Source organism: Cygnus olor, chromosome 5, assembly GCF_009769625.2.
Source record: "Cygnus olor isolate bCygOlo1 chromosome 5, bCygOlo1.pri.v2, whole genome shotgun sequence".
Lineage (NCBI taxonomy): Eukaryota > Metazoa > Chordata > Aves > Anseriformes > Anatidae > Cygnus > Cygnus olor.
The window spans coordinates 61,473,038-61,498,675 of NC_049173.1; the positions used below are offsets into that span (position 1 = coordinate 61,473,038).

Consider the following 25,638-nt stretch of genomic DNA (forward strand, 5'->3'; position numbering starts at 1 on the left):
TTAGCATTGAGTAAAACCATTTTTGCTGTAGTGCTGGCCTGGACTTATCTGGAGTGTGGAGTGCTCAGTTCTGGCACAGCTCAATCAGGTGCTTTGGAGCACTTTAATCTTAATGCATTTTAACGGGGATAAAGCCTTTTTAATTCCCCAAATAGTGAAGGATTATTTAATAACTGTATTTTGAGAGATAACAAAGTTTTCTCTAAGTGGAAGATGTACAGTTTTCTAAGTCATTCAGTCATTGTAAGTGTCGTTAAATAATTACCTAAAGAACAAACATTTCATGTCGAGTTACTTCACCTTCCTAGCTGCCAAGTTTCAGTCACATGCTTGATAGAGGCTTACTTGGCATCAAGTGGAGTTAACGCAGGATCTGAAAAAGTTTTTGGAATTTCTTTCGATCTCTAATCCTGCCCAGCTCTCCCTGTCCTCACCCCAGGCCTTGTCAGCAGCGTGAGAGCTTGCTCGCTGCCAGATTCCCTTGCCTCAGCGTTGCTCCTGCTGTGGGCCGATTTGGGGAAGTGGCGGGGAACTTGTCCTTGCCTTGTGAAGGTGAGAAGCTGTTCCATCCTCACCGATGGCAATGCTGTAGGTCTTTTGGCCACGGTCTTATGTCAGGGCATGTTTCTTTGATATTCAGCTGTGCAAGCTTTTTTGTGGAGCCGTAGGGGCTGTGAAGGTCCTGGGGATAAGGCTGCAGGAGTTGTACTCCCAGAGGCGTTATCCGCACCAGCTTTGTCTTGGTGGCGAGGGAGGGCTCGGCTGCGGGTTCAGCATGGTAGAGCTATAGGACAAGAACCAGACAAGAGACCGTAACATGCTGCTCAAGTGGTGCAGGAGGAATGTAGCTGATAGCTCCGCTATATTTAGTGAGGTGCTAAGAGCTATTGGGTTTTGCTGCGGTCTTGCTCCCCGAACCAAAGTCAAGGAGCTTGTTTTTATGTTTCCTCTGCCAGTTTTTCTTTTGGCTGTTACATTTGGCTGTTGATTTCCAAGCTTATTGTGAAAGGTTGTAGTTGCTTCATCCTTCCAGTTAATTTGAAAAATAATAGCATTTTTCATGTATTTAAGGAAGAATTTTTCATCTTTCCCAATGGGATAATGTGGTTTCACAGAGTCTAATTCAGAGCTGATTTTAAAGATGCATGTTGTCCCCAAATGACATTGCTACCAACAAAGTGTGTCGACATTGGTTGATATAAATGTAAGCTCCTTACCACTGCATAGAAAACCAACAAAGTAGTTTTTAAAAAAGTAGTTTTTAAACAAAGTAGTTTTTAAAATGTCTTTGCTAGCTAAAGTTTTGTTTGAGACTGAAGGAGCACAAATGTTTCTTTCTACATTCATTGTGCTGTTTTTCTTAGCCACTAGCTCTTCGTATTGGCATCACCTTTGTCTTCTGGGGACTTACTCAGAGCTGGCTGTTTGGGCACCATTGGTGTGTCTACTTAGAGGCGTTAAGAAAATCCAAATATGTCTTCCACTGGTGCCTTGTTTTCAGTGTCACTCTTCTCACAGCTGTCTTTTTTGTATTTTATTGTAATGTTTTATTCTCAAATTTTCACCTTCTGATAGTGCAATGTGAGTGTTGATTCAAAAAATTAAACACAGTGTCATTATACAAGAGCTTTCATATTTGATTTACATTTGATTCACATACATAGACATAAAATTACTAAATTCAGCACCAATACATTATGCCAACAGTATAAATTGTTATTAATTTGTTATAGGTTATATTGTGACTCAACATGCTTTGATTACATAGCAGTGGGTTTGAGGGTTGGGGAGGAAACAATGCTTGACCAAAAATAATTCATTCTCTTTCTTTGGATTTATTTTGTTGGTTTATGTTTAGTAAAGGAAATTCTGGCATTGCATACACCAAAATAGTTCATTTTCAAAACAATTTGCTTGGGTTTCTGCATCAAATGAAGTGGTGAGTATTAAAAACAGAAAAGTTTTACAGAGTTCAGAACTGTTTAGTATGTTGTTATAATTCCTTTTACTAATGCTATTTTATTGGTTTGTTGGTTGTATAAAGTTTTATCTAGCATTAGTGTGTATATCTTAGTGTGTATATCATATTTTCCATTGTATAGATGCCATAAAGACTGCTAAAATTTAATTCCATGGCAATATTTCTGTGATTGCTTGGAAGTGTCTCAGAATTTCTCTGCTTGTCTGACTGGGAGCCACTGAACATTTCAACATCTCTGTAAGGATGAGTTTGGTCTAGGTTATATTTTTGACTTGGTTTTACTGAAGTCCTGTAAACTCATAGAGCTATAAATCTCTTTTTAATGCCAAAGAGCTTTTTGTTGAATTAAAAATACATTTCTGGATAATTTTATAAACTCTGTATAATCTAAAAAGAAAATCTTCCACATCTGTTTTACAAATTTAATTCCTAAAATGTTAATCTGGGATTAGTTTTAGGCTATGAAACATAATGTGTCTCTTGCTACGCAGTGGGGATATATTTGAGTAACGGTATGATGGAAACGTTTGGGTAAATAACATTTTAGTACAGTTTTATCAGCTTTATAGCCTTGGCTTCAGAACTATTTTCTATGAGGCATGAAAGACCACAATTAATACGCAGTAACTTGTCATACTGTACCGATTGACTGAAATTTATGTTTTTTTTTTTCCTAAAGCGGTATTACTCTTTGACAGTGCACCCCTTTTTGTCATGCTTGAAGCCACATTGCACAGCAGGGGCAGCTCTCAAGTGCTTTTCTCTTTTGACCAGCAGGACCCCTGCCCACTGCTCGTGCGCGTCCCACATGGGTCTGCTGCAGGCCAGGCTTCGGCCCTCACTGTCCCGGCTCATGAGCCTTCTGTCGGTATAAATCCAGAGAAATTCGGCTCTGGGTTCGTACAGGATCACATATGACTTGTGCCAGGGGCCTATGAACTGATATTAGAGTCATGGCTTTCATATGTCGGAGTATTTCAGTTCTGTGTGTTCCAGGCCTCTGGAGACAGGAGGGTAAATAACCAGTGTCTGTCCAACTCAGCTCTGGAGAGTGGGCCTGACAGAATTCCCCAGTTTGCCCTTGTTACCTGAGGCAAGATGTTCTTTTATTGCCAGTCTTCTCCCAAGCAAAAGCTTGATGTGCCTTGCAGGAGTACTGCAGTCCCTTTTATACTTAAGATTTGATAGGGGAAAAAATCTTTTCTTCTCCAAATGCATTTACATCTGGAGGAGATGCAGCATGTTTAATCCACCTGTGAGATGAATGAGGGTGGGGATGGAGGAACTCCTTTAAAACAGTCAAGAGTTAAACAAACCAAAGGAAGCAACTTCATTGCTGTCATTTTTTACTTTGTGGCTTAAGCTTGTCCTTAGAGTATATGTATAGAGTTCGAAGCATTTCAGAATTAACCGCCAGACACGATGGAACAGCTTGTTGCTAATGAAGGCACTTTCTGAAGTATATGTGCCAGTGAACACTACAAGCCAGCCCACAAGAATAGGTGTGTGCTGTGAGAACTGTGGTTTGTTCCTATTAAACTGTACTTTGGGGAATGTGACGCTCATATCCTTGTTTATTCTCCAGCCTGATGTCTGAAGGAGATGGAGTTTGTAGGATTGCCTTTCATGCCTCAAGAGGACTGTCAAGTGGCAGAGAACAGGGGTGGGGATGGAGAAGGGAGTGAGACAAAGCCATGAGCATTTTGTATGTCCTTAACTACAGGGAAAACTTCGGCAGGGACATGTGCCCTACTAGATAAAAAGCACGTAGCCACAGGAACCCAGGGTGAATAAATTTTCATCTTTCATGGAATTTGTATTGGAAGAAATTAAATGGACTCAAATCGGTGTCAGCTGTGAGGTCAGACCAGCTTGCTCAGCTCTTCCTGCATTCTGGGGTTGAGAACTTCCAAGGGCAGAGACTGCACAGCCCATGTGGGCAACCCATGCCAGTGCCCTGCCATCTGCTCCATCCATCTTTGTATCCTTGAGGTGAAAAAGTTTCTCCTACGTGTAGCCTGAACTTCTTCTGGTTCAATGTATGCCTGTTTTCTCCTGCTCTCCTGTCAGGCACTGCTGTGAAGAGCCTTCTCACCGTCTCCTTGCAGAAGGCCGCTGGTAGGTCCCCTTGAAGCTGTCTTTCTCCAGGCCGAACAAGCCTGGCTCCCTCAGCCTCTCCTCGCAGGTCAGGTGCTCCTGAACATCTTGCTGCCCCTCTGCTAAATTTGCTTCGGTTTGTTGATGTCTTTCCTGTAGAAAATTTCCTGTCTGAAATTGAATGCAGTACTCTAGGCTGTATCTTTGAGAGAAGTTCATTGATAACAGCTATAATTCTTTAATCCTGTTCTGAACTCTTGTGATTGTGTAAGAAAACAGTATTTGAGTAAAGCTTCGTTCTTCTGATACAGGTTATGGATAAAGCGTTTCCATGCTATGGAGGGAGGAGAAGGGCAATGTCTTTCTGCAGTCTGTCTGGGGTCACACACAGCAGCCAAGCAAGGTCTCTTAATCTGCAGTGTTGTCCTCTGACGATTGCTTAGTCACATTATGCATTAAAATCAGTATATCAGAAGTGTGCAAGACTTAAGTTGTTCAACATTAAAAAGCTGGCAATGAGCAACCTGTGTTGCTCTCTACGTGTTTCTTTTATTGTGGAAGAATTGGTTTATAGCAGCATTTTGTGTATAGCTATTCTGCAGCTTGACTAATGTAATACGGTTGTGTCATGTCTGTATAGTTTTCTTCTGTATGACAGCCTATCGGAAAAATACTGCTTCATGTATGGTATAGAATTTACTAGTGATAAAAGGTGCTGCTTCCCTGTCACATCAATGACCCCAGTACAAAACAACCAACCAACAACAACAACAACAAAACAAATCCATGCTTCCCAAAAATATTTGATTAAAAGAATACTTGCCTCCTAAGTGAGCATCCATCTTCAGAGTTTCTGAATCTAATTGGACCATTGGGACCATTTGTAGGAAGGACAGATGAAAATTAAACCCAGAGGAGCCAGTTATCTACATCATTGAAGAAACAGCTGTGCCAGCATTGGAGATGATGACTGGAAGAAATACATTTATATACATTTTATAGATCAATATTCATCTAATAGATACGCATTTATATGCACATATGTTTGTGTACGTGTATGCATTCAAATATATATATGCATATATCATTGATACATGTATTTAACTGTTGAACCTACTCCTGTTTCCATTTCAGACTTTCAAAATTTGCCATAGATGTTCACATGGTCTCTGTAAAGTACTGTACAATCAATTAGGTCTGCTGCTCTCATTGCGATATTGCTGATATTTCATTGTCACTCTTTGTCACTCATTGTCAAAACTCTTTTGTTTAGGTCACAAGGTTCCAAATTCATTTAGATATTTTTGAAGGTACTACATTTTGTTTGTGGAGATATCACCTGACTAACTTCAAATACTTGAGTGGGAAAGAAAGAAAGGAACAGTCCTAAGTGAGTTACAAGCCTGAATTATTAAGATGATGTGATATAATAAGGTGGTCTTTTGCTTTTCTAATTTTATTTTGGTATGATCAGAGAGTTTTTTTTTTTTTTTCGCTGAAATTTTGAAGGCAAGGAGTGTAGTTTTTCTAAAACTGGGAAAATAAAGAAATAAAATCAGATTTGACTTTTCAGGAATGCCCCCTTTTCTGAGGATTTTCTTCTCTTAAAAACTTTAGCTAGCATACTTTTTTTTTCAAATACAAAGAAAAGTGGGAATAAGTGATACAATCTGATGTCATGCAAGTGATCCCCTTATCTGTCTTTGGGCCTTTGTGTTCATTGTAGTCGCAGACAGAGCTGCTCAGGCTAGTTACAGAATTGTGTTCTGACTAACAGCTAAAAGCTTGTGATGTTCTAAGGAGGATGAGAGATTTGAGAGAATCGCGTTTACTCTGTGATTCTTCCCTAAAAGTTAATGGGCTAAGATGTTAGTTAAACTATCCTATGATTCTATAGGAGAGGGTGATGGTTTTGACCTTATTAAATCTACTGGACATTGATTACAGTGGACCAAGGATTTTACTGCTACTCTGAAGAGGCACCTAGCTATTTTAAACTAAAATCCTGAAAAGATGTTTGTGGTGTGCGTCTAGCTTGTAGTAGTGGATACTATTGGTATTGATTAAAATTCTTCTAAATTATGTCAGTATTACACTGCATTTTTCTTAGAAGAATATTCTTCACAGAACTTCCGTGGCACTGATTTTCTTGGAATGTCTTAGATTTTCTTTCCAACCAATTCTCAAAGCTGAAATAAAAATACAAACAAAAACTCCTCAGCAATGCTTAAGCTGTTTTGAAACTATTTGTGTATTTCAGCAATACGTTATGAAATAAAGCAACCCATACCTGAGTGGTTGCCTGGTTAGATACAAGCACTTGATCCTTTTGGAGAACTCACTCTCACTGCAGACCAGCAGCTCTTCACCACTCAAGTTCTTCTGTCAGCTACCCCCACAGCAGGGTCTCCCTTAGAAGCGCAGGTGCACACCCCTAACTCTCACTGCCATTTGGGACTTTCAGCGTAAAGTTGTTGGTGCTTGTGTGGTCTTGAAGATAAGCATAACGGAGTCAGCCAGCAGGAGAAGTAAATATCACAGAAATGGCTTGTAATAATTTATAGGGTAGTCCATCCAATGACAGCATGAATTACTTTTGCAATCTGTACATTTGTTGTTAAGGTGATGAGGTAGACTCGATCAGTAGTTGATTCACACATTTCAAGATTCATCTGTCTGGGCATTTAAATTACTCTAGAGGCAATATATAAACTTGCTTGACCAAATGCGAGGTCATCAACATAAGTCATGGCCAAAAGTTAATTATTAAAATCTGGCTTCACTTCAAATACAAAATGAACTGAAAGATAAAAATAGGTGAAGTTGTGTTGATTATCAGTGAGTTGGGAAAAGGGCCTGCCCTTGTGAATTACATTGCAGGACTGGAAACTGTATTGCAGTTGTGAGGTTTTTCAGTATTTAAATTGGTTAAATTTCAGGATACTATAGGTTACGTTAGTGCAAACAAATGGTAGGCAATGCTAAATTTGCAGACTTGTTTAATCGGTAATACTTGAGAAATCTCGTAGGCTGTACTCTGATGGCAAGCAGCAAGGTGTCAGCAAAGGCTATCGGGCTGTCATGCTCCCACCCCCCAGGAGGATGATAAATGGCATTCAGGTTGCAGGAGGTTTGCTGGTTCCAGCCTTTAGCCCAGGGCCAGCTTGGAGGTTATGTTGTGTGTTCAAGCAGCCAACTTGCAAATGTGGCTAATATTAGCCAGATGAGTGAGCGGTAGATATAGCTTGAAGGCCTCGAGTCTTTCTGAACTGCTATAGTACATTGGTCTTAAGAAATGTAGTGGGTTGCTATTGGTTCTTACATGTGTAAATGTTGTGTAAACTAAAAGGTTAAAGGACGATGGCTAACAAAAATACCACAACTGAATCACACAGCCTGAAAGTTTAGCATTTTGGATGTGTGGCGGTGTGCTAATGCAGATCACGGGGCCTTCAGAGCTCCCATGGCGAAGTATCAGAAGCTTTCCCCCGTTTTGTCAGGGGTATCAGGTCTTCCTCTGGAGAAAAAGGAAAAAAAGGGGCATGAAGAGTGACAGCAGCATATCACGTGTCCTTTTATTAAGGCTCGCTTGTTGTGCCTGTTACACATGGTAGATTTCTGGACAACAGAAACTTAGCAGTTGCTATTTGGAGGAAATACAGGTGGTGAACTGCCGGGAGGCTTGGTTAGCCTGTGTGTCTGAAGAGCAGCTGTGCCAGGGCTTTTCTTCATGTGTGCTTGGGAACAAGGAACAGTTTTCACTATGCAGAGTCACTAGGTCACTGTCCCCAGCGATGTTACTGTTCTCACTGCCACGTAAGCAGAGAAATTACTGCTAAGCCAATGGCTGAAAAACATGAACACGAGAAATACTGTGATCTAAGTCTAAAAATCTAATAACAGTTCGGGTTTTATTTCATTCTAATCAGAGAGGTACTGCTAATATGCCTGGGCTGCATCTATTTAAACACTGGGAAAAGGTTCACAGGGACTGTAAGAACTGGATGATATTTGCAGAGGAGGGAGCAGCAGAGAGTGACAGAACGGAATAACTTTGGTGGGAAAGGAACTTCAGGACCCCTTCAGATCCGGCCCCTCCTGTGCAAAGCAGCTTAAAAGATGGAACCAACCTAGAAGTTTGATGAGATTGCTCGGGGCCTTCTCTGGCCATGTTTTGAGTATTTCCAAGGACGGAGATTCCACAGCCTTGCTAGGCAACCTCTTCCAGTGTCTGACTGCTCTCATTGTGGGCAAAAATCTCCCTGCTCTCTAATTCCTTGTTGCAAGCATTAGCCATCTGTTGTATAGATTGTTTTGAACGGTATTGCTTATTCTTAATGAGACCTATGAGGCAAAACATTTAAATTCTCACTTTTCAAATTCAAATAAAGCACTGTGTTCCGCAGAACTGCCTGTGGTGCTGTTTCTCTCCTCCTAGTCAAGTGCTAAGTATTGAACTTGCAGATTTGCAGAAAGTTTTGGCCTGGTATGTGTCTTTGTCTGTGAAATTACTAACCGCTTTCTCTAAGAACATAGCTGTGCTTCTGTTTCTCTGCTCTTCCCATTCAAAATGGAAAACTATTCCAAAATGCAGTTGCTCAAATACTGAAGAGGTGTTTGCTTTGCAGCTGAAACTTTTATCTTTAGCAAGTAGTATTTAGTCTATTACTAATGAACTTGCTCTGTAATTACAGCAACAGAACCAATTCCTATTCCAAAGGCCTGGAGAATTTATTTCAGGGGAAATAATGGAAGTTGTGTAAAAGTGCAAGTATGGTATAATGGATAACTTCATTTCCCAAATTACCCTGGAGCACTTCTGGAATAGAGTCCTTTTTCTTAGTCTTAATTATGGAGTTATTAATGACTAAAAGCCTGCAGATGAAAACTTGTTGACAGTTTGTCAGCCTCTGGAGAATAAAGCTGACAATGTACTTTCATTCTTACGGCTGACAATGTAATTGCGTTTCTGGTTGTACGCCTAGCCTACGTATCAAAGGTTAAACGGACTGCTTCGGTCCTGATTTGAAAGGAAATGCTCTCAGCGTAAAACTGTTTGGACTGTGTGATGAAAACGGAACTTAATTGTTACTGTTATAGTTTATTTATTAATTTCTTTGAAAACATCTGCAAGTTCATATTCCTTTCTTGGGATGTATACCCAGACCTAGAATACAAACTGAGGTTAAAGTGCTGCCTCTTCAGAAAACGATGCTTCTCAGTCCTCTTAGGAGAAGAAGACCATGGCTTCTTTGTAGATATTTGCACTGCAGGGTTACTGTAACTGCTTTCTCCCCATCTCTGGTTTCAGGAGCAAGCTGAGGAGGTAGAAACTGACAACTTCTGTCACACAGCCACCTCTACAGCAGAAGTTGGCTCTCGCCAGTCTGGGCAATGAACGCTGTCGCTGCTGTGCTGGGTGGCGTGTGGCCTGATATGTTGGTCGCAGCTTGTACTGGCTCTAAGGCTAGAATTTTCGTTAGAGCTGGGGCTTGGAAAAGTCCTTTTGGTGCAATATAAGTTGTCACTGCTCTCATTTTATCACTGATATTTATTATATTAGTCCCTTATTTATGGTATTCTGTAGCAAGGCAGATTGGAAGAGGGATGAAAGGTTTACAGTACCGACAGCATCCTCTGCCGCTCATGGTTTAAATGAGACTTTGTGGGAGCAGGTATCAGTAAGAACTGAGAGGAGACTCAACTGCATATTTTTTTAATCCAGGCACGTCCTGAGCTATTGACATTTGAATGTTTGCGTGAGCTGTTTGATTTTCAGCTGTCTTGTATGCTGTAGAAAGGCTGTAACCTTTTTGGAATTTGTTTATTTGGAAACCTGAGAATACTTCCTTATACCCTATTCTGTTTCTGGGTGGACGTCCTGCTATGCTAGACTACTAGGTCAAATGTGTAAGGCCTGAAATGGCTGGTCATTACAGGAGAGGAAAAAAAACACGCTTTAAAACAGAAGAACGGAGAAGTATTTATTTTTGAATCTTTGAGGTATAAATCATTTAACAGCCTTTTTTTTTTATAGTTTTGTTTTATTGTTTTTGTTAACATTTTGCTGCACTTGATGGGAATTGTACTTTGGGATATTGTTGATATTGTTTACCTAAACGTTGTTAACAACTAGCATAGAAATTCAGAACATTAAATAAGTGAACTGGTTCATTACTTGTCCATTCTAAGGCTCTCTAGCAGTGAGTCAGTCACAGTCTTTGTAATTAGGAAATAAGATCTTAAATATCATATTTCTTTAAGATTTGTAATTTGTATATGTCTCCCACTGGGAGGTGGAAAGACAACCAGTTTATCTTGAAATAAACTTTCTTCACTCCACATTTTTGCATTATATGAGTACAGTTATACAGGTAGATAAAGTAATTGCCTTTAATGGACAGTAATAATTTATAAAGGGTGGTAAAACACGTAGATAGTACTCTGAGGGGGGAAGGTTGATTAAAAAAAAACACCACAATTTAAATTCAATTCAGCTGAAATACTAAGTTATGTTGCTTTATATAGGCTATGCATCTAAACAGTTAAGGTTAAAAATAATCTTATGTGTAGAGGTACAAAGAAAAAGCACTGAAGATATACTAGGGAGGAAAAAAGCATCTAATAAATGGGTTCCACAAAACATCTCTCAGTGATCTCATTAAATATTACAAATTGTGTGGGACTGTGAACTGTCCAGCGGCATTTTAACTTATTTGACTAGTTTGCTGGGTGAAATTTACAGAAATATGAATCAATAATTTATGTTGTGTAGATTATATGTTAGTGTTTAAATAATACAGTAATAGGTATAAATATTCATAAATTCAAGTGCGTCTCCCTAACTAAGCTTTGTAACTAGTTTACTTTTAAAACATTAACCTCCTTAATAATTAAAAGATATAGTATGCCATTGGCAGTCAACAAGAATACAGCAAGAAGCTTGAAAAGTACCTAAGAGATACGTTAGAGTAGCAGAAGCTAAGCGTCAATATAAAACATTCTGCCTTTTTAGGTATCATTAGTATATTTTACTGAGTTTAGCACTTCAATATTAATTTTTTTCTTTTTTTTTTCTTTTTGTTTTCCTTTCAGCCATAATCAACAGACCACGTCATTTAGACATCCTGTGACAGGACAGGTTTCTCCAGAAAATATTGAATTTATTTTGCATGAAGAGTAAGTAGTTCTATACCTATGGCAAGAGATCTAAAATAATAACACATTTAATTACAGTGGTTTAGTAATTTGACAATTCTTCTGGTACTGTAGCAAAAATGTCATACAGCTTGATGCTTTAAAATGTAATTCTCATTGAGACAGCATGTTTTTGAGTCTAGCACTGTTCCACATAAGGGCTGGAGAGGAAAACTCCACCAGTTCTTTATTTAAAGAAAAAGAAAAAAGAAGCATTTAAGTAGGATATTTACATAAATTGTCATTGTTTATGTGTCACATACATAACAAAGCTTTCGCATCTTTGCAGGAAACTGAAAGGTTTGTACTGAAACTGAAATACACAGAAATATTACTATTTTATGTTGTAATTCATTGCTTTTCTTACGTTTTAGTTTTTCTACGTTGATTGTGTCTTTGGACTGTTTTTCGTTCAAAAATTTTTGTCCATTCATTCTTCAATTTATTCTAGAGAAATAAAATCACATGTTTTCAATGTATTTCCTACTCCTGTCATCCATGCTGCATATTAGATTGGAATAGGTAGGAGATCCTGGAATCCCTTCTGTAGCTGGATGGCTGGGTATCCCTTCAGTGCTACGTCACTTCTAAAACTAACTCAAAGAGCAAGAGGCAGAGGACAACACCAGATACCTTTCCCCGTTCCAGCCTCGTCTTACAACATTGCTTCAGCAGCCTCCAGCCCTCACATGCCCCTCTTCACACATGACAGAGCCCAGACACCATGTTGCAACACCCTGCACGTGGTGGTTTGTAAGGTTGCCCTCGTGATTTTGAACACTTTGTATTTCAAATTATGTGGCATTTTAATCCGCTTTACATTTAATTTAAAGCAGTATTGCATTAAGGGTGGTGAGGTGGTATTGAATTCACAGGCCTAGAGAAGGGCCTCATGAGGCTCCCAGGAGATTGAGCCTTTTGTGGCAATGCCTTCTGCTGTGGACCTGGAGAGGAAAGAAGAGGTAGAGCATGACGATACAGCTTTCTGCTCAGGGCTTCTGATACAGCCCTGAGAAGTGCCTGGTTTAATGGTTTTAAAAGAAGCCAAGCACTATACAAGCTTCTCACCCAAAAGCCCAAAGCAAATCCAAGGGCCAATCCTATGTTAAGGCCCATGCTAAGAACCAGCACAAAGTAGAATGTCGGCCACATTTTGCTGTGATTAGGTGTAAAGAGTGTGGAAATGCTGCTGAGCCGGAGGTCACCCCAAGTGTTCAGAGGTATGTGTGTGGCTTGCTGCTCAGGAGGGGGGTGGCTTGTTACAGGCATGCAAACGAGCTGTTCCCAGTCATTTAGCGAGGAGAACAGGTATCTTTCAATGAGTAAATCTCCAAGGCAATATAGACAACAGCCACTGTCCATCTGTGTTCTGGCTTCCAGCCATTAATAGATATTTAATCTGCGGGACAGTTTCAATCAAATTTAGGATGGAGAAAATTCATACACGTGTCAAGGAGAGTAGGTGTTTGGACAGAACTCCTTGGAGTGCTTCCCTGGGTTACACACACTTCCTTGGGTTGTTTCTGGTTTTGTAATTGCGGTAGCAGAAAAAATGCTATAAGAATTGAAAGACTAACTGGCTGATGGCATGTGGCTTTATTGATCTTCTGTATATAACAGAAGCATTTTTAGAAGAGAAATTGAGGTGTTTATTTGGAGGGCAAACAGATGAGCAGGCATAACTTGTCATCTGCAGACTTCAATTACTCATACTGAGATGATATCAAAAGCAGAAAAAAAATCTTGCAATGCAGTAGAATTAGTAGAGACAAGTGGTTTTTATTCCAAGTGAAGAGGGAATGACCAGAGGGATATAGAGAGGGGTATGTGTTTGTAGTAACTACTCAAGAAACAGTCTTTGCAAGAACGTTTTTCTGAGCTTTGTTATTGGCCTGAAGTACAAACAGAGTGTTTTTAACATTGGATATTTTTAATATACCAGTTAAAATTGCTCAAAGGATGACATTAAGTGCCTGAGATGCTCTGATTTCCTTAGTTTTGTACTTCTGCTCGCAGCAGTGTAGGTTTTATACAGACGCTGTTCCTTGCCATCACATCTGAGTTTCTGGCAGATGACACTGTTGACATATGTGGATGTCTCTGCTGAAATCAAGGGAGCTGTCGGCACCTCTCTGTCTTTTGATGTAGGAATTGTAATGGGGCTGTGTGACACTTTCGGCTCTTTTCTGTCAGGCATCCAGGATTTGTACGGAATCAGTGTTGTAGGTTGTATATTAGTTTGGAATCAGTGTGGTAGATCATATCCTGTAATGAAATTAATTTCACAAACAGGACGCAGTCAAAAAGGTAGTCCCTGGGTTTGCATGATCTGTGGAAACTGTTTCCATTGTAAGATCCTTTTGACCAAGAGTACTTTCTCTTCTACTTACAAGTTTCTTTTTTATTCTGTAGCTCAAGCATTCTGTCTGAAGTAGCAGCTCTCTTAAGGGTTTTTATACATCAGTTTCTTCTTCAGTGTTGTTGTGACATGATTTATTACTTAAAGGTTGATTTTAATTTCAGGTTAGGGCCAAAGCCAGGAGTCGACTAGGACTAGTGGGGAGACCTAGGCACAAACTTGTTCAAGTTGCAACAAACATATCTGTTAAGAGGACACATTTAACATCAGGGAAGTAATTTACAGTAATCCAGAGATGATGAATGTATGGACTGTTCAGGCCATTTCTTATCCGGGAAGCAATGTACTGGAAAAAAGATTTGAAAAGAAGAGTTTTGGGAAATGGTGAATGATTTCATCCTAACGTACTTACGATTGGTTATGAACCAGAAGCCCTTGTCTCACTTGATCAAATGAGAACAGGGATGCTTTCAGTAGAAGGCTGAGACTGTGCCTCAGTAGTGTTTTCCCAAGGCATTTTGCCTTTTAAGCAATATCACATCAGTCTCAATGCTTAAGCCAAACTCCAGTTTTCTCACATCCATTGTAACTGGAAGACAAACACAAAGAGTATTGCTTGGAACCTGTAACTTTTAAGTTATGCTATCTTTTGATCCTTATGCTATTCCTGCTTCCTGAAGATGTTTTTGTTTAGATTTTTATTATTATTAAAAGTAGTGATTAATGATTCCTTATTTCCTAACCCTTTCTTAGCTAAGACCACTGTCAGATCGCCACCTCTCATTCTCAGGCTGCTGGACAGGCATCAGATCTAGCTTAAACACATCATTATGTGTTTAGCACAAATACAGGCTGGGAGGAGAATGGATTGAGAGCAGCCCTGAGGAGAAGGACCTGGGGGTGTTGGTTGAGGAAATGCTTGGCATGAGCTGGCAATGTGCGCTTGCAGCCCAGAAAGCCACCCGTACCCTGGGCTGCTCCAAAAGCATTGTGGCCAGCAGGGCAAGGGAGGGGATTCTGCTCCTCTGCTCTGCTCCCGTGGGACCCCACCTGGAGCCCTGCATTCAGCTCTGGGGTCCCCAGCACAAGAAGGATGTGGAAGTATTAGAATGAGTCCAGAGGAAGGCCACAAAGATGAAGCACTTCTCCTGTGAAGACAGCCTGAGGGAGTTGGGGTTGTTCAGCCTGGAGAAGAGAAGGCTCGGGAGACCTTATAGGGGGCCTACAGGAAAGCTGGGGAGGCACTCTTTGTCAGGAGTGTATTGATAGGACAAGGGGGAATAGTTTTAAACTAAAAGAGGGTAGGTTTGCATTAGATACTGGGAAAAAATTCTTTACGCTGAGGGTGGTGAGGCACTGGCACAGCCTGCCCAGAGAACGTGTGGATGCCCTGTCCTCAGAAGTGTTCAAGGCCAGGCTGGATGGGGCGTTGGGCAGCCTGGGCTGGTTGGAGGTGACCCTGCCCGTGGCAGGGGGTTGGAATTAGATGGTCTTTAAGGTCCCTTCGAACCCAAACCATAATTCTATGATCATTATATATGCATTTCTTTGAAAAACCTATGATAGAATTGCTTAGGATAGATGTGTGCAATGTTTAGTTTTCTTCTCTATTATTTTTCTATAAATAGCAGTTCTTAACTTAATACAGGAAGGAATAAGCAGGCACTTATAGGGACATATATAATTGCATCTGTTACTAAACACTAGTAGTTGTGTATTAGAAATGTTACAGTACGTTTGTGATAGCATTATGCTTGCAAATGAGAAAACAGTATGTTAAAGTTAAAAAGGATAAAACTTCAACATAAATGTAGAAATACAGAAAATACATTATGTGTTTAATGCAATTACTGTTATCCTTTTTTGCCTGTTTTTTTGTGCAACTGATAAATTCTGTGGATTATCTCTGGAGAGAGAGACATCCTATTTTTTCTATTGCATATGGTTACTATAGCAGCAAAAATATCAAGTGGATAGACAGGAGGAAACCTAAGCAGCCCCAAAATAAACATCTGGCATGTTTACGTGTATAGAAATACAAAGATAGTTAATTTTTATCTAACCGAATAGGAGATTTATTAGTATGAGAACTAGATTAACATAATGTTATTTTGTTCCAACAAAATAAACTTTTTAAGTCACTGGTATGAACGTGGATCTTTTTAGTCAACTAATCCTTATGATCCTTTAGAGAAAAGGAGTTGCTTCTCTCATGAGTATCGCATTTTTTGATATGGACTACTGGTGTAAAATCCCCTTTTGTTCATTTTTTAAAAAAATAAACTAAATACTGGCCATGTGATTCTTTTAGGTAGTAAAATGTGATTTCTTTATAGACATCCCAGCATGGCTTAAGTAGAGCAGGGAGTTGCTAGACAGGAGATATATTATGTAGAGAGTTATTTTCAAGTATTTCATAAAGATTTACAAGGGACTGGAGCACCGAATGCACACACTGCCATTTTGTGTGTGTATGCACACCCCTGGGGGAAGCAGCAAGAAAACTGTCCAGAACACAGACAAAACCCAGCACTGTGAAGACAAAATGCAGTATCTTGAATAACAAACATTATGAAACGTTTGGTAATAGTGATTCTGACCTAATGCTTCTGAATGCACAGGGTTAATGCTTTATTCACTTATTTATGAAGATGAATCTGTAAACACTGTTAAGACGGTCTTAACTCCATTAAGCATGTTGGACTGTTGCAGGTAATTCCGTATATTCTCCATATATTTCTTTGCAATTTAAAACAGACTGAGAATATTAATTAGCTATTAAGAGACTTGAGCTTGAGTTTGGTTTAATGCAAATCTGTTACAGTATTTTATAATTGAAATGCTACATTTGAATATTTTAAATTCATTGTCAATGCTGTTTTGTGTTTTCTGTTACATCTCAGGTACAAAAAGGTCAGATCACCAGTGTTTGCTACCAAAGGCATTGTTTTAGGGGAATAATAATGTTTTGTTGTGTGTTTTTTTTTTCTGTTTCAGTCGACTTACTGTTCCTTTTGCTGGCTACGTGAGTTCTTCCATGGCAACAACCTTGCTCTTTTATTTTTTATTTATTTTTTAATTCTGTTCTTTTTCCAGTTGAAGTTCATCATTAATCTTGGTACTGCAAACAAATGAAAGCTTTGTTTATTGACAGTGATTGTTTTCAGTAAGAAATGGAAGAGAAATCACCAAATGGCAAAATTATCAGTTCTTTAAAGTTGTGCAGTTGTTGTTCTGTATTGCATTGCAGTTTTCTGGTAGTGCTAGTGATTTTCTGTTAGATCTCGTTAAATGTATAAAGCTTATCTTTTTATCTTTGTAGTTCTGAACCTTGTTCTGTTACTCCTTTTTTTTTTTTTTTTAACTGCACAAAGCTTGACCTACTGTAAAACAGCATCTTGTTGAACAGTGGACATGCTTCAATTTGAGTTTATCTACTCTGATTTGTAATTAAAGGCATTCCTCTGGGGTAATTTATTTTTCCATATTAATGTTTTTATTACAAAAATTAATTTCTAATATGTTAAAACTTTAGTTTTTATTCTTCATTTTTCTCTTTCCTGAGACAATTAGTGTGCTCTCTCTCTATATGAAATAGCTACTCCATAAAATGAAGAAACATAATCTAGGCATATTGTCCGCAGGCTTCCCAGTCTACAGATTTTCTGAATATGTATGTTAAGTGTTCCTTTCTCTGCCCTTCACCTCCTCCATCTTCCCTCCTTGCCCCAGTGAGTACCTGGACAATCAGTAACATGCAGTAAGTGACTCTCCTACCCAGTAGCTTGTGGTCTGGAAATTGTAGAGAATCTAAAGGAAATATTAGGAAAAGGCAAGTACCTTGTTTTTGCAAGAAGAATGCAGACGATGTAGCTTCGTGTTTACTACCTGTTCTGAAAGTTTATAGAGTGGAACCGTAACTGGTGAAAGCTGAGCCAAAAGCAGATGATAATAAGACTGGCTGATCAACAGAAAGCATGGTCAGGCTGTGTTATATGCAGGAAGTGTCTTAATCTACTCCTTGCTGAGATTGGGGATTCCTAAAGCTGGTGAAATGCTAAAATAGGGTGCCCGGTCCCTAGGAGGTGAGACAGATTGGCTCAAACTGAGGTGATGTAGCTCTCACACATTGGGGGCTGGTCTGGGATTTTTGGGACTTGCTGTAGTTTGTTCTCATATATGGGACCTGAATTTACGTACAAAAGCTAGAAAGAGAGAACTTAGGCCAGGTAAGTGATGCGTAAGGGAAATTGGATTAAAGTTGTGGTATTACTTCCTGGCAAGCTTAATTTAAACTGTGGTCACAAATGGGAAAATGTGCTTTCTCTGACATCAACTATAAATGCTTTTGGAGAGGTAACTGTTCAGGTTTTAACTGAGATAGAGCAGTGGTGGCAAGCACCTTGTCTTCCTCAGTTAAGCCATGTATTGGTCTGCTGCAACCAGCAACCTCTCTGGTCTTATGAGTGAGACCACTCACAATTACTGGTCTCTGCCACATTCAGAATTTGGTTGAATTTTAGTGGCAGCAGGAAGAATGCTTGGTGTGGTTTGTATTGTTTTGTTTTGGTTTAGTTTTGTTTGTTTGTTTTATTTTAAATAAATGCTTCAGTTACTTACTGAAATGCAAAAAGGAGTTTATTTGTTAACAGTATTTTTTGGTGTGATTGTAGTGATACCTCCTAATGATTTGATGTTTCTAAAATATAATTTATTAAACTGCTCTTAATGATTTTTGAAAATACCACCTGTTGATTTAATTCACAAGCTTGGCTGCTGAGGCTTATGCTAACAATCCGCATGTGGAATTCCACAAGAGTCTGTGCTTGCATTTGTCCTCTCGCTTCTTCATCTGGGCAGCTGTACTGAATTCTTGTTGAACAGGTTCTTACAGTAGGATTCATCTTACTATGATTTAAATGGGTATCTCTATCTGAGCTAGTTATCTAGATTTCTTGTATCCTAGTATGACTCGGAGGCTATTTCTAACAATATCTGCCATGAGTTTAATCATTTCACTTAAAAGGTGTTCTTATTTTAACAATTTATATTGTAGTGTGGCTTGTATTTTGGGCAGAATGAAAGATCAAACATTAGGGTATCCACACTTCTAGTTTAAACAATAAATCTGTAATTGCAAAGTGTGCTGACTCCTACCCCTCCCTTCCCACTCCTGTCTCTTCCACACGTTTGTTGCCAAGCCTCTAGATTGGGCATAGTTCAGTTTCTGTGCATGAGCATTATCTTCTCTGAGTGCTCTTTGTTACATCTCGATTCTCTGTTGGGTTTGCAGTTTGGGAGGTTTCTGCCTCCTGATACATTGGCAAATACTAATTATCAGATGTCACTGACAGAATCTGCTTGAGAAATACCAGAAATCAAAATAATAGGGGTAGTGCAATGGAAGTGGGAAATGGGAAATGTTTGCCTTGTGTTTGACTCACCTGTCATTCATTTGCTCACTGGGAGTCTTACATATAAAAAGGCAAAGCTAAGTGTTCAAAAACCAATGTGCTTTATAGTATCTGTTTGTTTTTGTTTTCTAGACTAAATTCACCTATGTCCAAGCAACAAATAAACCAAAGACCTTCAAGCATGGTCAGCGAATCATCCACTGCAGTAACTATGTCTGCTGTTGATACAAAGCCTGGTTCTAAGGTAAAGGAAACAGAATGTTGTTTGAACTTGATGATTAGAACTTTGCGTGCTTTAAGGCCAATGCTATTTTAGTGTTGATTTTAATCGGTCCATGAATTAAACTAGAAGACTAGGACTTAACAAGGTACTTATGCATTTGAGTTTACTGTTTTTATGCTCATTGTCATTTTTTTAATGCCAGCATTAGAGAGAAAAGGTTCAGTTTTTCACTCTTAAAAATCAATTAACTTAATGGGGACCTGGTACTCTGCTTTGAGATGAGGAATTTTTCCAGTGATGCAGTTGGCTTTAAGTTATTTTTGATCACACTTTTGCCAGTAAGTGTGCACCCTTGTCACCTGCTCCTGCTGCTTTCCTTTGTCATGTAATTGCACTCATCTAATCAGGCTTTGCAAAACATAGAGAATGATAATGATGACTGGATACAACTTAGAGGCCCACGCACGAGAAAGAACTAATTCACAGGAAACATGAGAACTGCACAGCTAAATGTGATAGTAATGCTCTTTCCATCACAACTTGGAGAATATCCAAAATCTCCTCCCAAAACTTCAGCTGATCTGTTTCTGGCCTCTGCTGTTATTTTGTTTGCTGTCCAGTAGAAGTGTGCCAGTGTATGCTTCTGCCAGGCTGCTAGATGTGACATTCTTTTAAATACTCTACAGCTGTAGAATTCAAATAGACATCTCATAGAGGACTTGCTTGTACTTTCCTTCTCCACCAAATTTGTTTATATGAGATCCATCCAGCTGTGGACCCTTGATAAATACTTTACTTGAGTTTTAATTAGGACAGAGAACCATAGTCTTTCTCATATACACTTTGGTTCATCATTGCATGTGTTTCCAAGCTTGAAAACACTCCCCATGTTCTGTAGAGTTAGAAGGAGATCTGTTAAATTCCTTCATAAACTACTATATCAGAATTCAAGTTAACCAGTACCAAGAACAAAGGCTGTAAAGTGAATAACCGGTGTCCTCCATTTTGAGGTTGTTTTGTAGCATTCCAAGAGTAGATTTTAAGAACCTTTCCTCTATTTTCTAAACGTTTTCCTCCATGCATTCTATAATCATTCTTCCTGAAGAGTGAGTTCCCAGACACAGATCTGGGAGACAGTCATGAAGCCAGAGGTACATTCTGTTTATCATGGCAAGTTCCCGTAGCTACCCATAGCTAGTTATTACCTTTCATGAAATGCTTTCACTATTTTGTCCTGCAAATGCTATCACAAAACTGACACTGTGTAGGTGTAGGGTTGGAATCCTGGCCAAATTCAAACTGATTTTTATAGAGAGCTATGCGCACTGGAATTGTACCAAATCAGAAGGTGTAGAAGCAGGTACAGGGCTTTCAGCTTGATTCTTCTGCAAAAAGCAGACAGCTAACAATTGCTATGTTTGGGGTGGAGAGGGAAGGTAAGCTGCCAGCTGCATGGTAGATTTGTCATTCTCGGTTCAAGATGAAAGAAACAAAGCCTACTGGCTTGCTTGCTGCAGTATTCAAGTCTGAACTTGGATTGAATAAAATTTCTGAAATAAGAAGTAATTGCTTGGAAAGAGGTTTTCACATGCACTCTTCAACAATGTCAGTTGCACGCTGCACAAGGAAAGGAGAGTGTTGGAAACAAAACAAGCAAACCACTACCAACTAAAACTAAGGCTTATACTTATCAACCTCTCATTCTGTTTTATTGATATACATATAAATACATAATTCCTCATTTTCCAAGACACATAAGATGGGCAGTTGCAGAAATGTGCATAGATTCTTGGGGTGGGCCTCACCATTCACATGCTGGCACTGTCTGAATAAGTCATCTCAAGACTGCATTTAGACCACTGCAGTCATTACAGATGAGGATTTTCACCCATTATGAACCATGTTAAAAGCCATTCATACTGATTATGAATAAAGGATATGGAGAAATAAAGGTCTGGTTCAGTTTGAGAATAATTTGGAATTCAGTTTTTTTTAAAGCATCTAACAGTGTGAATGGAAGCTTGCAAATGTTACTGTGTTTTCCTGTACTTTGTGTTCCCCTTCCAACTGAAATATTCTGTTCTGTATATCGCTGGAGTATTTTATGATGATATGTGCTGTCTTCTAGTCCAGATGTTGCCTGACAGGCAGAAGCAGTACACTCAGGTGTCTTTATGATATCATCCCTTGCATATGACAGATGTGTTCATTTTCCAGAGCTGCTGTTTGTCTGCAGCTGAGGGAACATCAGAACTGGTTGATTCCCTGACCAGTTGAGAGATTCGAACAAATAAGACATTGCAGGGACATGGTGGGAAGGAGACAGGGCGTGAATCTGGACAGCTCTTCCCTTGCAGAGATTGGGTGCAACTGTAAGGGTGGTTTGTGCCCCTCAGGTTCCTAAAGCAATTGCAGTAGCAAACTGTGCTGAGGCTGGAAAAGAATAGGCAGACCATTTATGAGGTTCTTGCTGTTTTTTTTCACAGACTGGTAGGCTTTCCCTTCTTGTTTTTGAACTCATTTTGCCAGTGTGAGTCAAAAACAAGGTTGCAGTAAAGCAAACCATCATGTAGCCCTCGTGTTTTCCACTTACTGCCATCTAGGTCTCTTCCTTAGCAGTCATGCTGCATCTACTCCTTTTGTTTGCAGGGTCAAAGTCCAAGCATTTTATTAAACTGTCAATGTTATTTGAATTTAAACAGGAAAAACAAAAGAACAGAAAACAAGTGACAAAGAGCAAGATTAGGATTCATGCATACAAACTTCTGTGTGTATAAGACTTGTGCCATGTTGTAGAGAGAGACTTGCATGTAGTGCACTCAAAAATACTTGCCGATAGAACTTCAGCATTTCTGCCTTTCAGACTCGAGCCACACCAGCCTAGCACTGGTATGTTGATGAGAGTGGGAAATTGGCTTTGCTATGTTGTAAATATTATTGTCTATTTACTTGCCCTTGAGAATGCTATAAATGCTTTGTTACTGTGTAATGAATTACTGCAGTGAAGTTATTTAAAACATGAAGTGTGTGTCAGCTCAGTTTAAAAAACACTGCTTTGTTACACTTCCTTACAGGTAGTGAAGACTGGAAACAAAGTTCATAGCTTTGGAAAGAGGGAACAAGCTATCAGAAGGAACCCCAATGTTCCTGTTATAGTAAGAGGCTGGCTACACAAACAGGTAAGTATGTAATCCTCTGTTGCCATCCATATGCAATCATCAAGTAAAAGCTAGCGCCTTTCAGATCACTGAAAAAGCAGAAGCTGGAATGGCGGTGGTGGTGGGAACACCCATGGGCTTCTGTAATGAGGGGCTTGTGCTCAGCAAGTACCAGAACTGAGATTTACATACAGGTTTGATTCAGAAGAGGAAACAATGATAAATGGACACAGTTATCCTGGTTAAATGCTGAGGCTATAACTTTGTTGTCCAATTCTGGTCATTTTGCCTGTTTTATCCCACCTGCTTGTTGCCATGCTGATTTCAGTCTCCCTCAGAACACACCGCTAACCTGAGGTTGGCTACGAAGTTCATCAGTTTGCTTACACCCTTATGCCCTAGATCAAAGGCTTAATTCCAACTCATTTGCATTTTGTTCTCTAGAAGCAGGAGGGAGAAGATGAAGGGAGAGACAGGGACCCGTTCACCACGCATTCTGTCACCAAGGCCAGTGTCCAAGCAATAAGTGGATTATAGAATTTCTTTCAACAAACAGAATTTTAAAGCTGCTGCGTCTTGAACTCTTAAGCTAGCAAAAGCACGTCCTTGAGTGCAAAAAGTAAATAAAGCTAGGTGTTCTATGAAAGTATTTCCCTGCTTTTAATTTGGCAATCAGTGTCCACCAGATTATTATCAGAGATTTAGCTGCTAAATTAAGGAATGAGTAGGAGAAAGCTGAAATCTAAGGCTTAAAGTTATGATTCTACATACAAGGAAATTTAAATTGCTGACAGCCATTCACTTCCTCCTGTGTGGAGCTCTGTCTTCCGTGATCAGTTCTGTTGACATCCACTATCTGAGTCCATTAGTTTTAAGGACAGAAACGGAGGTCAGACACTATATGTGTTGGCAGCATTGTAGCATGAAAAAAGAAAGGAAATAAAGTCATTGCATACTTAATATGACTGCAAAAGGAAGGAATATAAATTGTATGTACCATATTCCTTTAGCTATTTCCTTCTGTCTGCCTACCTCTACTTGCAAGCACTTAAACACCAAAGATGCTTTCTATACTGTTGGTCTCATCAAAGCCTACTTCAGTTTAATGAGTTGTACTTGCTGACGTTACAGTTTGGCAATTTTACAGGCTTCTAAAATTAATTTCAATGTAAATATTACTCATTTTGACAAGGTGATGTATATTATATGGAGAGAGATATATCTCTACAGGCATATTGAATTATACTTCATTAAAGTTTTCACATTATGCACCCTGTATTATTTCATAAGGAACATTTGATTAAATTACATTTTGAGCAAGGGTAACATATGGGAAATTGACTGTAGAATTACAAGAGATCATTGTCTGAAATGTGAGGTCATACTTCACAGCTGTGTAGTGACTTTCATCTTGGTGCACAGGCAATCTTTGTTGGAGTTTGTGCCATCAGGATGCATACATTTGTTTCTTTATTGTGGGACAAAGCTGTCTAGTAAAAATATTCATTGATTGTGTATAAGGTTAATCTGAATGCTGTGTGGAGGTGAGTTTAATTACTTAATGAAAATCAGCAGTTTGAATATTCTAACCTGATTATTTTATAGTTGGATGTTCTGGGTCTTATTCTGTGCCTCTTATGTATGTAATATTTCACTAAAATATAAAACGCACATTTTTGCAGTTAATACCATATGCAGACATCTGGTAAGCTACTCATTGATACAACATTGTATGATAAACTGTTACTCTCATTAGATGAAAAGTCTATCACCTTTCTTGCATTTCAGGATAGCTCTGGTATGCGATTATGGAAAAGACGATGGTTTGTGCTTGCTGATTATTGTTTGTTTTACTACAAAGGTGAGTAGATAATAACAGCTCTTTTAAGTTAGTCTGTTAACAGTTTACCTGTTCAAATCACACTGCAATTGAATTTTTCAGATACATTTAGGTGTTCTGAGATGCATCATGAAACAATGACTTACCTATCCGTCTTTAATGTGTGACAAATTTCAAGCCGCGGTTGGGGACTAAGTGGGTGCTGTATGATCTTTTGTCATGTACCTTGTCTTTGGTACATGCCAAGATTTACATTACAAAATATTTGGCAGCAATTCCTGTTTAAGACTTTTCTTATCCCTGGTCTGTGTACCTACTTAATTGGGATTGCATACTTGATTTTGGGAATGCACTTTGGCCCTATCAGGGCAGCTTTAATCCAAGTGATAATATAAGAGTGAGAAATCCTGAAGCTAGCTTTTCTACCAAAAAAGGCTAGGTGTAGTCTTCCTCTGAATAGGGATAATGGCATAATGGTTACATAAGGTTATTTGTAAGTTTTGAATGTTGTATATAGCATGTTACAATTTTTGGAAAGCATTGTAGAATGTGGAGCTCAAATTCATGTTTGTAGGCACAGCACTTCTGCTGATTGCTTTAGAGCCAGTGGTAATAGAGGTTTCTTAATTATAGTAATTAGCCTACACGTAGAATGCTAAATAGAAGGTCTATTGTGTTACACAACCTATCAGAATTCATTTGTCAAAATAAGCTTTATTCAGGAAGTGTGTTCTTTCGTGTGAACCAACAGAAAACAAAACAAAGAAAAAAAATATATATTTTTTTCCAAAATGTCAATATTAGTTCCTTAAAAATAAAACATTTTTCTGAATTACTGGCATTGAGTTGTAAGAAAATTCAGACTTCAGGAAGAGCCCTGTCCAACCTCCTGGTTAAATCTGGGTCCGAAAGAAGAGGTCAGACCAATTTGCTCAGGGGTTAATCCTGTCGCGCACTGAAAACCTCCAAGGGTGGAGATGGCAAAGCCTCCCTGGTCAGCCTGTTCCATTGCTGCTCTGTCCTCACAGAGAAATTTCTTCTCCTTATATGCAGTCTAAACTGCTTTTCTTTCACCTTCATGCCTGCTGTCTGTTGTCCCTCTGTAGTACACCACTGTGTGTCCATAAGGGAGAATGTATTTATTACCCTATTGAAAAGTGCAATTAATTAGATTTTTTTTTCTTTTTATTTTACAGACAGCAGAGAAGAATCTGTGTTGGGTAGCATACCATTGCCTAGTTATGTAATATCTCCAGTTGGACCTGAAGATCGCATAAATCGCAAGTTTTCCTTCAAGGTACAGTTAAAAAAAACTTATTACCTCATCATATTTTGAAATACTCAGTTGCATTAGAAAAGATACCGTCGT

At 39.0% G+C, this 25,638-nt stretch overlaps 1 protein-coding gene across 17 annotated transcripts in view; it reads left to right on the forward strand.

The window, feature by feature from the left end:
* Nucleotides 1–25,638, forward strand: part of PLEKHA7 (pleckstrin homology domain containing A7) — a 151,608-nt gene that overhangs the window by 78,179 nt on the left and 47,791 nt on the right. For 13 of the 17 annotated variants that reach the window (XM_040558537.1, XM_040558529.1, XM_040558532.1 and 10 more), the window contains 5 exons: nt 11,174–11,257; nt 19,181–19,292; nt 22,346–22,450; nt 24,218–24,290; nt 25,466–25,566. In XM_040558537.1, the coding sequence (XP_040414471.1) occupies nt 11,174–11,257; nt 19,181–19,292; nt 22,346–22,450; nt 24,218–24,290; nt 25,466–25,566 (475 nt within the window). The remainder of the gene's footprint in view (nt 1–11,173; nt 11,258–19,180; nt 19,293–22,345; nt 22,451–24,217; nt 24,291–25,465; nt 25,567–25,638) is intronic. The other 4 variants (XM_040558534.1, XM_040558538.1, XM_040558547.1 and 1 more) reach the window with 1 other exon arrangement.